Genomic DNA, 12,269 nt, shown 5'->3' with positions numbered 1-12,269 from the left:
ATAATTACAAAAATGTCGTGAAGGTAAAATGAGAGTTCGACAAAACTTGAGCACAAAATCGAACTGTCAGACACTAGCGGGGGTCAAATCGAAGCGCAAAGTTGAGTTGAGAGAGAAATTAGATGTACAAAAATTGAGTAGAGACAAAAGAAGCTGAAAGTTGGGAAAAAAAATGTAAACTTAACGTGACTGTTAGTCAGGGAGCAAATAAACATTTGGACAAATATGAGGGACCAAAGTGGTTAGTTGGTCATGGCATAGGAGATAATAGAATTAACTCAAAGTGTTGTTTCACCTACTCACACCCTTCATCTCCATATTTCTCTTCAAAAATGATAAAGGTACCTCCTCATGTACTTGTCTCGTACACCTAATTGCATAGGTGGCTAAGAAGACAAGGAGTGTTCTAATCTTTTCACCATCTTTTTACATTGTGAAAAGACCAAAACACCCCTTGCTTCCGAGGGGGAGTACCACAGAGAAATCACAGGGGAGTCTAGGGGGTAGATTTCTCTTCCTCTCTTTATATTCTTTCCCTACTCAACAATATACAACCACATGCTACCCTTTCTTCATTAGTTTCCCTAATTCAAGGGAGTTGAAGTTCACCTGAACATGCAAAAAAGAATTGTAATCTTCCAATCCCAAACCCATCTCTCTCTCTCTGTCTCATCTCTAGAATTATGTACTTCAAAGTCTTGGGTATCATACATACTCTAAAACTCTTAAGCAACCCATTCTCATCTAAGTGACATAGAAAACAACCAAATAATCATGGAGGGATTAGGAAGAAGTATAAGCAAGAATATGAGCAGAAGCAATTGGGGTATGGAAGATGTATTTGTTAGAAATTCGGTATCTAGACGAAGTGGTCATATCAATGAAGATGAAGAAGCATTAAGATGGGCTGCTTTAGAGAAACTACCAACTTATGATCGATTAAGAACAAGTATTTTTCAGTCATTTATTCAAAATGAGAATAGTACTCAACAAGTGAGAAATAATAATAATATAGTTCACAAAGAAGTTGATGTTCGAAAACTTAATACGAATGATCGTCAAGAATTTATTGAGAGGATTCTTAGAGTTGCAGAAGAAGATAATGAGAAGTTCTTGATAAAATTTCGAAATCGTATAGACAAGTATGTATCAATTCCATCTCTTACTCCAATGGCTTTAGCTTCATACCTTTTTCATTTCATTAAAACCCACATTAATTTTTATTGACAAGTTAAGAGTCTCACCACTTCCATTAATCTTTTTAAAATAACAAGATTTTGTGTTTATTTTTTCTAATTTATTTATTTATTTCTAATACAATGAAATTAATTTCGTGAAAACATCCGATTCTATAGTTACACAATAGACACTTATATCTTGGAGAAAAATGGTGCATTTACAAATGATTCAGACGAATCATGTTCAAATTATTTATATTTAGACGAGTCGGACTCGAGCATTGAGAAACACAATATAGTTGAAAAAAGAGAATAGAACCTCCCGTCTTGTCGCCCAAACTTATGCATCTTATGGTAGATTAAATTCCATTAATGTACTGTATCAAGCTTTAATTAAATTCAACTATTTTTATTGAATTTTTTTAGTGTAATTGAAGGATTAAAACTTTTAAATGTCAACATAGTAGATAGATGATGATATGAAGCGTGTTGAGGTTTTCAAATAAGCCTTAATGGTTTCTTTAAAGTTAATTGACTAAATTCTCTTAAGGTCTGTCATTCCAAATTAAGTATAGAAAAAAAAAATTAGTATGTGCGAACGAGTTGGCTCATTCGTGCATACAGCGGGGTAGTCCACAAACAACAAGTTGTACTCGTGCGTAATTCACCCGCAACTGACCTGCGTGAAAGGGGTGTTTGTGTACAGACAAGCTTAGAACCTTATATAAGGCAGTCGTGGGGTGTATTTGCTTTTCGATCTATTAGTAGCCTATCCTTTTTTTTTTCTTTTTTTTTTTATCTTACCGTTTCGTGCTAAAATATACTTTTCATATAAAGATTTTTTATCTAATTTTCAAATGGTCAAGTTAATAATGTTAGCTATGGAAGATAAGTAGATTACTAGTTCATCTATATTTCTCCTTAATTATCTACAATTCTATTTTTTAGTGGGACATTAATAAGTATTATCTGCCATATTTTCTTGTGTTTGAAGTTATATAAAGATAAAAAGAATTGATTAATACTAGTTAATAATGGGATTTTAGATTTACATATTTGGAGATTATTTAGGGCAAGGCAATCATTATCCTCAAATCCACCATCAACATATATGGTTGTGGTTGTCAGTCTCAGTCACCAACTTTTGTCTAGAATAAAATGTTATGAAAATAAGAAAAGAAAAAGATAAGGGAGAAAGACCCAAGTTGATTTTCTTTTTTAATTTTATAAAGAAGTTTGAAGATTGTAGGTGGGAAATTGGAAAAGAGAAAATGATGTCTAAACTATAGATTAGCAAGTCAAAGTTAGGAGAAAAAAATATCAGATTGCTCAATAACCCACCAGATTCGATGGGCCGAGCTTAGATACTAGAGGTCACCCCATGAGTGTGACCTCATAGGTCGTAATGAAATGTCTAACCTGAAGACCAAACTTTAAATACGAGGCTTATAATTACAAACGAAATCTTCATTTTTGTGTCTAAGTCTGTATTGTCAAACTAATTATGCAACATGAGTTTGGATCTTTAAGTGGTTACTTTATTTCGATAATTCGATAGTTTGACAGTTTATTATCCACTTATAAATTTATGGGTAATAACGTCATAAAAATATAACATATCGGTAGTTTGACTTAGAATTATTAAACTGCTTGACATTGTAGCTAATTACCGAGCCCAGTTTAACGAATTAATAAATTACCAAGCCTTTCTATGTCGGATATACTGCGTTGAGTCGGGCCAATCGAGTCACGGACAGATCTATGTGAAGGAGCATTGTTAAGAATTACCTAATTTTGATTTTGCATGCAGGGTGGGAATTAGACTTCCAACAGTGGAAGTAAGATTTGAGAATCTAAGAGTAGAAGCAGATTGTCATGTTGGAAATAGAGCTCTTCCTACTTTAATAAACACAGCTAGAAACATAGCAGAATCAGGTCTTGATACTTTTGGAATCAGACTTGCTAAGAGAACAAAACTCACTATCCTCAAAGATGCATCTGGAATTATAAAACCTTCAAGGTAAATTATTTTCCTCTACTTTTGATTCTTGGTATTTCCAATTCACATAAACTGCAATTCCCATCATTTTTGAAACTATACATACATTGATACATATGGTTAAAAAGTGGGGCATTATGGAAAGGAACTGTTACTTTGTGAAGGCAAGTCCTATAGACGCCCCTAATTCCTAAAGACACCCCCTTCTGTAATGACTTCCACGCGCCCTTGTCAAGATCTTAAAACAAGTTTCTCGACAAAATAACAGTCAGAAGTTGAAATAAAAATTTATCTTCATATCTGATTTTATTTGAGAAATAAATGCATACAAGAAACTCGAAGTATATAAGTAGACTGCACATAAATAAAATTCGATTTAAATTCAACTTCTTATACGTACAAAACAAACATCAACAGGATAACCGATTGAGCTGTTTTAATATAATAAATGTTCGAACCATTGTCACAAATAATAGAACCATATCACAAATATTATTTTGTCATGAAAGAATATTAAGTTTGACATTTGACAAGTTGTTAGAATTGATGTGGGAGCTAATTAAATTATTAATTTTCTTTTTAGTTTGTTCAGAATTCGATAATTTATCTAACAACCTCAGGAAAATGTTTTTTTTTAGGATGACTCTCTTGTTAGGTCCTCCATCTTCAGGGAAAACGACCTTATTACTTGCATTGGCAGGAAAGCTCGACCGAACCTTAAAGGTTGGTAATTATTCCGTAATTAAATAATTAATCATCTTAATAGTATTTAAATTTTTAATCCTTTCTTAGTTTATTTGTTTAAATTCACCATCAATTAGCTTCCCCCTTAGGGATCTACTTCATGTCTTGGTTAAATTCATAGTTAACTTCTCTTCGGAAAAAAAATACTATACCAAACAGACAGACACATAGTCAGTCACACGTCATAACGAAATTACTCTGTGAGCGAGACTCGTATATACCACCAAGTAAAAGAATTTATCCAAAAAAATCATGAGAGTATTAGTCAGCTTAACTCTATACTAACAATTTTGTTTTTATGATAGGTGAAAGGAGAAGTGACATACAATGGACATGCTCTAAATGAATTTGTACCACAAAAGACTTCAGCTTATATTAGTCAAAATGATGTTCACACTGGAGTAATGACTGTTAGAGAAACCCTAGATTTTTCAGCTAGGTGCCAAGGTGTCGGCTCACGATACGGTAATTCAATTCAAATCCATCAGAAAATTAGTAATTATTTTAATAACCTTAGAATTTTGAAAGACAGATAACTCGAATTTGGAGACTATTGGAACTATCTATAATAAAAAGATAATTTATTTTTGTCTGATTTCTTGATTCAAATTGATTGTTACACCATAGAGCTTCTATCTGAACTTGCAAAAAGAGAAAAAGATGCGGGCATTTTCCCCGAGGCGGAAGTCGATCTTTTTATGAAGGTAGTCACAAAATTACATAAACAAAAAGATTACATTATTTAGTTTCATATTTATGTCTTACTAGAGTGCAAACTCTACTTAAACTCTAATTCCAAGACATTAATTTTTGGTTTAGGCTACAGCAGTTGAAGGAGCTGAGAGCAGTCTTATAACTGATTACACCCTAAAGGTGAGTTCCAATGAATTACTTTATGCTAGTTAAGCTGAATACTGACTGAGAGATATCACAATCTGATGTTTTGCGTCTGACAAAACCCATCCGGCACGAACCCATTTATAGGACATGTCCAAAGAATTACTTTTTTTCGACCAAAGTCTAATTTCTAGTTATGTATGTTTGTCTTTAACTCTTTATGCACCTATGCCTTAAAATAAGATACATATAACCTTTTAAAGAAGAAGAAAATAAAGAACTTACAAGAACCTGATATGTTGAATATAACAGTTACTTGGCCTGGATATATGCAAAGATACGATCGTCGGAGATGAAATGGTACGAGGAATATCTGGTGGCCAGAAAAAGCGAGTCACTACAGGTTCCAAATTGTTTCTTCTCTTCCCAAACCTTGTCTTTTAGTGATTCCACATCAGCTGGGCATTAGAATGCCCAAAAAATTGGGCTCTCTAGCATCTCCCGCAACATATAGGGATATAGGTCAAGAACTCGAGATACAAAAAGAGAGAGGAAAATCGCAAAATAATGTTTTCTTGAGTAAGACACTTAAAAGTGCTTTGGGTTCATTATATGACAGGAGAAATGATAGTGGGACCACCAAAGACATTATTTATGGATGAGATATCAACAGGACTAGATAGTTCAACAACATTTCAGATAGTCAAGTGTTTGCAGCAGATTGTACATCTAACTGAAGCCACCATCTTCATGTCCCTCCTCCAACCTGCCCCTGAGACGTTCGATCTCTTCGACGATATCATCTTGTTATCGGAGGGTCAGATTGTTTATCAGGGCCCGCGTGAATACGTCGTTGAGTTCTTTGAGTCTTGTGGTTTTAGGTGTCCTGACAGGAAGGGCACGGCTGACTTCCTTCAAGAGGTATATAATATATATAGTCTTGCATCATGTAAAATCAATATATGATTGGCACCTTTTTCTTATTTAGAAATATAAAGCGAACGAATTTGGTTGGGATCAATATACATTAGGTGCAGCTATAAGCCCGCCTTAACCGAACTTCCACTACGGCTAACTCTTGTACCACTCTGTTAGACTGTTACTTGTTGGATTCGTTTAGCCTGTGCTTGTGGTTACTTCTTTACGGGCTCAAAACGGTTCGTTAGATGGGCTTCTAGGCTTCTTCACATTGGGTTTGGGCCAACTTTTGGCCCCTCAGTCCTACCATGCTTTAGGTTATTTCTTTACGGGCTCAAAACGGTTCGCTGGATGGGCTTCTAGGCTTCTTCACATTGGGTTTGGGCCAACTTTTGGCTCCTCTCAGTCCTACCATGCTTTAGGTAGAACTTCACAGAATACTATCTGAGTTTGGGCAGAATAAAGTTGAACACACAACTTTTGAACTCAGTTTTGGGCTCCTCTCAAAACTCGCTATAGCCCATTTACAGAACCATGGTTTATATATTTCTGCATTTCCGAAAATGCAGTTAAGCGAAAAGACAACTCTTAACTCACTTCATATCTAATTGTGCTAGGTCACATCAAGGAAGGATCAAGAGCAATACTGGGTAGACAAGAACAAACCGTATCGCTTCATATCAGTATCCGAGTTTGCAAAGCGATTCAAAAGGTTTCATGTTGGTTTACGTCTTGAAAACGAGTTGTCAATCCCATATAACAAAAGAGACAACCATAAAGCAGCTCTAGTCTTCACTAAATATTCAGTCCCCATAAAGGAACTTCTTAAAGCAAATTTTGCAAGAGAGTGGCTTCTCTTACAAAGAAACTCTTTCTTTTATGTCTTTAAGGCAGTTCAGATTATTATCGTTGCGGTTATTACTTCTACTGTTTTCTTAAGGACTAGAATGAAAACTAGAAACGAAGAAGACGGTGCGCTATATGTTGGTGCACTTATATTTGCCATGATTATCAATATGTTTAATGGGTTTGCTGAGCTCTCATTAATCATTACAAGACTTCCTGTGTTTTATAAGCATAGAGATTTACTCCTCTATCCAACATGGACTTTTACGTTACCCGATTTCATACTAAAGATACCAATTTCGATCATGGAGTCTCTAGTTTGGATGATTATGACATATTATACCATTGGATTCGCACCCGAGGCTAGCAGGTATATAAATTTTTACCTTAATACAACTTGGTTTTCCTTTTGTATTGGATTTTAATGTGTAACTTGCATAATCTAGGTAGAGAAGTTTATAAAAAAGTTGGGTTTTAGTTCTAATTTGTTTTCTCTCAAATTTTTGTAGGTTTTTCAAACAATTCTTGCTAATATTTTTGATCCAACAAATGGCTGCTGGGCTCTTTAAGGTCACAGCAGGAGTTTCGAGGAGTATGATTATTGCTAATACTGGAGGAGCTCTTACTCTACTTATCATTTTTATGCTCGGCGGTTTTATACTTCCTAAAGGTTAGTATCTGTTACTTGGTGATTTTTCTCATGTCAGAATCTGACTCATCTGATTCAAATGGAGCAAAATCAGCTATTCAGACAAGTCAGGCATCACGAGTCAGACAAAAACAAACATATGAAAATGTACTCGAGTCAACTTCAGACCTTGGTTCAGATTTTAGATCTGACTTAGGAAAACAACAAACACTACCTTAGTCATTTAATAATATAAGCATTGACTAAAAATGCCTTCGAACCACGATATAAGACCACAATTTTAAACTCAGACGTGGCTATTAGTTTTAAACTTAAAGACCACGGTTTTTCCAACTCGTAACAATAACAACACTTACATAGACTGCCGTGTATCGTTTTTTACTTTGTTAATGTAACAGATCAAATTCCAAAATGGTGGATTTGGGGTTATTGGATTTCACCTCTCTCTTATGGTATGACTGCTATGGCTACCAATGAGATGTTCGCATCGAGGTGGATGAACAAAATGGTATGTTGTTGCAACTTTCTTGTTTAATGTGGTGAAAAGGTCTCAATATATTGGGTCGAAAAAAAATGACAGTTTCTAATAATAATTTTGAATGAATTCATAGGCATCTGATGGGACAAAATTGGGCATCAAAGTGTTAAAGAACTTTAGTATCTACCCAGAGAGCTACTGGTATTGGATTGGAGCTGCTTCCCTTTTTGGATTCACCGTGCTTTTTAACGTGTTATTCACACTCTCGCTCATGTACCTAAGTCGTAAGTACTTGTTTTCTTGTTCTAGATGTTTCGGAGTTTCAACTCTTGACATTTAGTTATAATTTGAGTAGCGAAAACTGTTATGAATTACCTAATTTCAACCCTGATCTTATGCAAAAGCTATTGGAAAACCACAAGCAATTATAAACGAAGAAACGGCTAATGAGATGGAAATGAACCAAGAAGAAACAAAGGAAGAACCAAGGCTCAGAACAACCCGATCCAAAACCAATGCCCTCCCCAGATCTTTGACAGCTGCTGATAGAAACAATTCAAGTAAGAATCATAACAAGCATACCCCACTTCTACTTTTTCGAGCTCCAAAAAACCAAAATGTGATTTTCGAAGTTTCTAATATAAGAATCACATATTACAATTCTTTTAGGGGAGATTGCACTTCAAAGAATGAGTAGTAGAATGAGGTCCACCGGATTTGGTAGTAGAAACTCTGATTCTTCTCTTAATGGCGCAAACGGTGTAGCTCCAAAAAGAGGAATGGTTCTTCCATTCACACCTCTTTCAATGTCCTTTAACGACGTTAATTACTTTGTTGACATGCCCCCGGTAAGATCACTTACCCTTTTCGGTCTTAATCCATTATATAATTTTCAACCTTATAACATAAACTAAGTTTAAATCTATTTGCAGGAAATGAAAGCTCAAGGAGTCCTAGAAGATAGACTTCAGCTACTAAGGGAAGTAACAGGGGCATTTAGACCTGGTGTCCTAACTGCACTAATGGGAGTCAGTGGAGCTGGAAAAACAACATTAATGGATGTTCTCGCTGGACGAAAAACAGGTGGGTATGTAGAAGGAGATATTAGAATTTCTGGGTACCCCAAAAACCAAGAGACTTTCGCGAGGATTTCGGGTTACTGTGAGCAGAATGACATCCACTCTCCACAAGTTACAGTTAGAGAATCCTTAATCTACTCTGCATTTTTACGTCTCGAGAAGAATATCAGCAAAGAGGATAAGATGGTAAGATATCATCTTTCGGTAACCGTTGGCGTTGGTTCTAAAATGCATTCAAGACATAAAGTATTTAGTACTAAAATCGTACTTAAATTTGAGAATGTTTTTCAGGTGTTTGTTGATGAAGTGATGGAACTTGTAGAGCTTGATAATTTGAAAGATGCTATTGTTGGGCTACCAGGAGTTTCAGGTCTTTCGACTGAACAAAGGAAGAGATTGACAATAGCTGTTGAGCTTGTTGCTAATCCTTCAATCATTTTTATGGACGAACCAACTTCGGGTCTTGATGCCAGAGCAGCTGCCATTGTTATGAGAACTGTTAGAAACACAGTAGATACAGGAAGAACAGTTGTTTGCACAATTCATCAACCTAGCATTGATATCTTCGAAGCTTTCGACGAGGTAATCAACCACCCATCTGCCTGGCCGTCCGCCGTCTGTCTGTCTATCTGTCTCATGGTGTTGTAGAATAAAACATTAATTTTGGTGATACAGCTGCTATTGATGAAAAGGGGAGGTCAAGTTATTTACTCTGGACCTTTAGGCAAGAACTCTCACAAGATTATCGAATACTTTGAGGTATTCAAATTGCTTCTTTTCTCGTTATATAATGATGTAGTGCTTATATGATTGATTCTACTTTCAATTTGTTTTTAGTCTATTCCCGGCGTTCCAAAAATCAAAGATAAACACAATCCTGCAACATGGATGTTGGAAGCAAGCTCTAGTTCAGCCGAAGTTCGTCTGGGAATTGATTTTTCCGAACACTATAAATCTTCACCTTTGTATCAGTAAGTCTAAATCAATCTTTTAACAGATATGTAGTAATCTTTTGTTGATTAAGGTTAAGATCTGATACAAAAGTTGTGATTATGAACAGGCGAAACAAGACGCTAGTTAAGGAACTAAGAACACCGCCACCGGGAATGAAAGATCTTTACTTCCCTACAAAATATTCTCAATCAACATGGGGTCAATTCAAATCTTGTATTTGGAAGCAATGGTGGACTTATTGGAGAAGTCCTGATTATAATCTTGTCAGATACTTCTTCACTTTGGCTGCTGCTCTCATGCTCGGCACAATTTTCTGGAAAGTTGGCACCAAAAGGTTCGTATCGGTTCTTTCACTATTTGAATTGACCTAAACTTAAACAAAATATGTACATGAGTTCAACATTTAGTTGAATATTGGTGCTAAACCCATATTTCTTGTCTGGTTTAGGGAGTCATCAACCGATCTCACCGTCATTGTTGGTGCCATGTATGCTGCTGTGTTGTTTGTTGGTATCAATAATTGTGCAACCGTGCAACCGATAGTTGCCATTGAAAGAACGGTTTTCTATCGGGAAAGGGCGGCCGGGATGTATTCGGCTTTACCCTACGCCATTGCACAGGTAAGAATAAGACTACTTGAATCATATCCAACTCTGTAAAAAGAAACTGAGAATAATTCAGACTCAGACGACTCAGATTCAGATAAGTAATTTCAGAGAATAAAAAAGCACCACCTTACTATCTGATTTTTGTTTTGGTTGAAATGCAGGTTGTCACTGAAATACCATATGTGTTCATACAAACTACATATTACACACTTATTGTTTATGCTATGGTGAGCTTTCAATGGACAGTAGTAAAGTTCTTCTGGTTCTTCTTTGTTACCTTCTTCTCCTTCCTCTACTTCACTTATTATGGAATGATGACCGTCTCAATCACACCGAACCACCAAGTCGCTGCTGTTTTCGCCGCAGCTTTCTACTCACTCTTCAACCTCTTCTCAGGCTTCTTCATACCCAGACCTGTAAGAACTGTACTCCTTACCGCATAACTTTATTTAAGCTATGATACATGTGAAGCCCCAAGCCTTACTAGTTAAGGACATTGTCCCCATTTTTTGCACCTCAGTCCCAAGCCGTTAGGTGCGAAGTTTTGTTTTTGGCGAAGGCTCCGCGAGCCCCCCAATGCCAAAGGCCTCGCCACTTACTAAGCTTGAGCGTAAACCTTAGCCCAGGCTCCACACACTCTCGCAAGCGATGTGGGACTATCACAATATATATTTGACCACCACATTCACTGACCACATGTGAATTCGACGTGGTACACATCAGATGACTTGTCATAGCTATAACAGGCCTCAATCATACTTCATAGGCATGTAACATCATCTGCCGCGTCAACTAACATTGTTTATCAAAATTGCAGAAAATTCCCAAATGGTGGGTATGGTATTATTGGATCTGTCCAGTGGCATGGACGGTTTACGGGCTTATACTATCACAGTATGGAGATGTAGATGATAAGATTAAGGTACCTGGATTACCCGATCAACCCATTAAAGTTTATGTCCAAGATCATTTCGGGTACGAAAGTGATTTCATGGGACCTGTTGCTGGTGTTCTAGTTGGTTTTACTGTCTTTTTCGCTTTCATGTATGGCTATTGCATCAAAGCCTTGAATTTCCAAACCAAGTAGAAACAAACTTGGATTTGCATATCGATTCTTCGTCGAGATATATAACCAACCAAACAAGAAGACTAGAAGTTTCAAGAAGAAAGACGGAAATCCAAATTCATATACTCGACAGGAATGACAAGAGAGCTTTATACTTTATATATGATGAACTAAGTAGGGACATAGAGTTAACTAAAGAGATATATATGGTTGATGAGCTTAGAAACCAATGTCGTTTGTGTGTATAAATGTGAGTTCGATTAAGTTGTATCAGAGGAAGAAACACTTCCTTTTAATATCTTTGTTGTGTTATATGTAAAACTAGGGACCGAACCAGGATATGAACTCAAGGGGGGCCTATATGCAAAAGAAATTGAAACTTTTAATCTATTTACATATCTTATTTTTTACTTTAATTCTGTATGCGCTGAAACTTCTTGTTAAGTTTGTGGCCATCCAACTCAAAACCAATTGGCTATGAGTGGAGATGACCTATACTTTATATTCTTGGTTCCTAGTAACCCCTTCTCCCATGTGGGACTATTCTCACACGCCCCCTCACGTGTGGCGTTCTTTAAGCCTAACACGTGTGTTTTTTTCTTTACGGGTGACGTGGAGCACGTTTGGCTTTTAAGATTATCACGTGTGGGCCTAGCTCTAATACCATGTTAAGTTTGTGGCCATCCAACTCAAAACCAATTGACTATGAGTGGAGAGGACCTATACTTTATATTCTTGGTTGCTAGTAACCCCTTCTCCCATGTGGGACTATTCTCACACTGCTAACAAGAACATTGATTGCCAATGCATTTGGAAGGCCCTCGATGTCTTATACTACTATCATACTGTCATCGTTACAAGTTGTAGCAGGAGCCCAACTTTCAAGATGTGCAAGCTTTCTTGAATAAAGGAG

At 36.4% G+C, this 12,269-nt stretch overlaps 1 protein-coding gene across 1 annotated transcript; it reads left to right on the top strand.

Annotated features, from left to right (window-relative positions):
- Positions 1 to 538: 538 nt before the first annotated feature.
- On the top strand, positions 539 to 11,746 carry LOC147532107 (ABC transporter G family member 29-like). Its single transcript, XM_086646888.1, has 22 exons — positions 539 to 1,142; positions 2,989 to 3,198; positions 3,816 to 3,900; positions 4,227 to 4,386; positions 4,549 to 4,625; positions 4,741 to 4,794; positions 5,071 to 5,161; positions 5,378 to 5,679; positions 6,294 to 6,892; positions 7,032 to 7,192; positions 7,570 to 7,679; positions 7,783 to 7,933; positions 8,054 to 8,209; positions 8,319 to 8,497; positions 8,582 to 8,914; positions 9,020 to 9,310; positions 9,404 to 9,487; positions 9,566 to 9,699; positions 9,789 to 10,016; positions 10,131 to 10,302; positions 10,452 to 10,706; positions 11,108 to 11,746. The coding sequence occupies exons 1-22, from the start codon at positions 775 to 777 to the stop codon at positions 11,375 to 11,377; spliced, it is 4,470 nt and encodes a 1,489-aa protein (XP_086503014.1). The 5' UTR covers positions 539 to 774; the 3' UTR covers positions 11,378 to 11,746.
- Positions 11,747 to 12,269: the final 523 nt, after the last annotated feature.

The sequence above is a fragment of the Eschscholzia californica genome, unplaced genomic scaffold (genome assembly GCF_041429995.1).
Source record: "Eschscholzia californica isolate CP2 unplaced genomic scaffold, dmEscCali1.0.p SCAF_6, whole genome shotgun sequence".
Taxonomy (NCBI): domain Eukaryota; kingdom Viridiplantae; phylum Streptophyta; class Magnoliopsida; order Ranunculales; family Papaveraceae; genus Eschscholzia; species Eschscholzia californica.
This window is presented reverse-complemented; position numbering and strand designations above follow the sequence as displayed.

What these genes read in the sequence shown, in the direction of transcription:
- LOC147532107 (XM_086646888.1), top strand. Translation starts at nt 775, where the DNA reads ATGGAGGGATTAGGAAGAAGTATAAGCAAGAATATGAGCAGAAGCAAT. An exon ending in ACTTTGTTGACATGCCCCCG is followed by an intron (nt 8,498 to 8,581) that starts GTAAGATCACTT and finishes ATCTATTTGCAG; the next exon opens with GAAATGAAAGCTCAAGGAGT. An exon ending in TGGAAAGTTGGCACCAAAAG is followed by an intron (nt 10,017 to 10,130) that starts GTTCGTATCGGT and finishes TGTCTGGTTTAG; the next exon opens with GGAGTCATCAACCGATCTCA.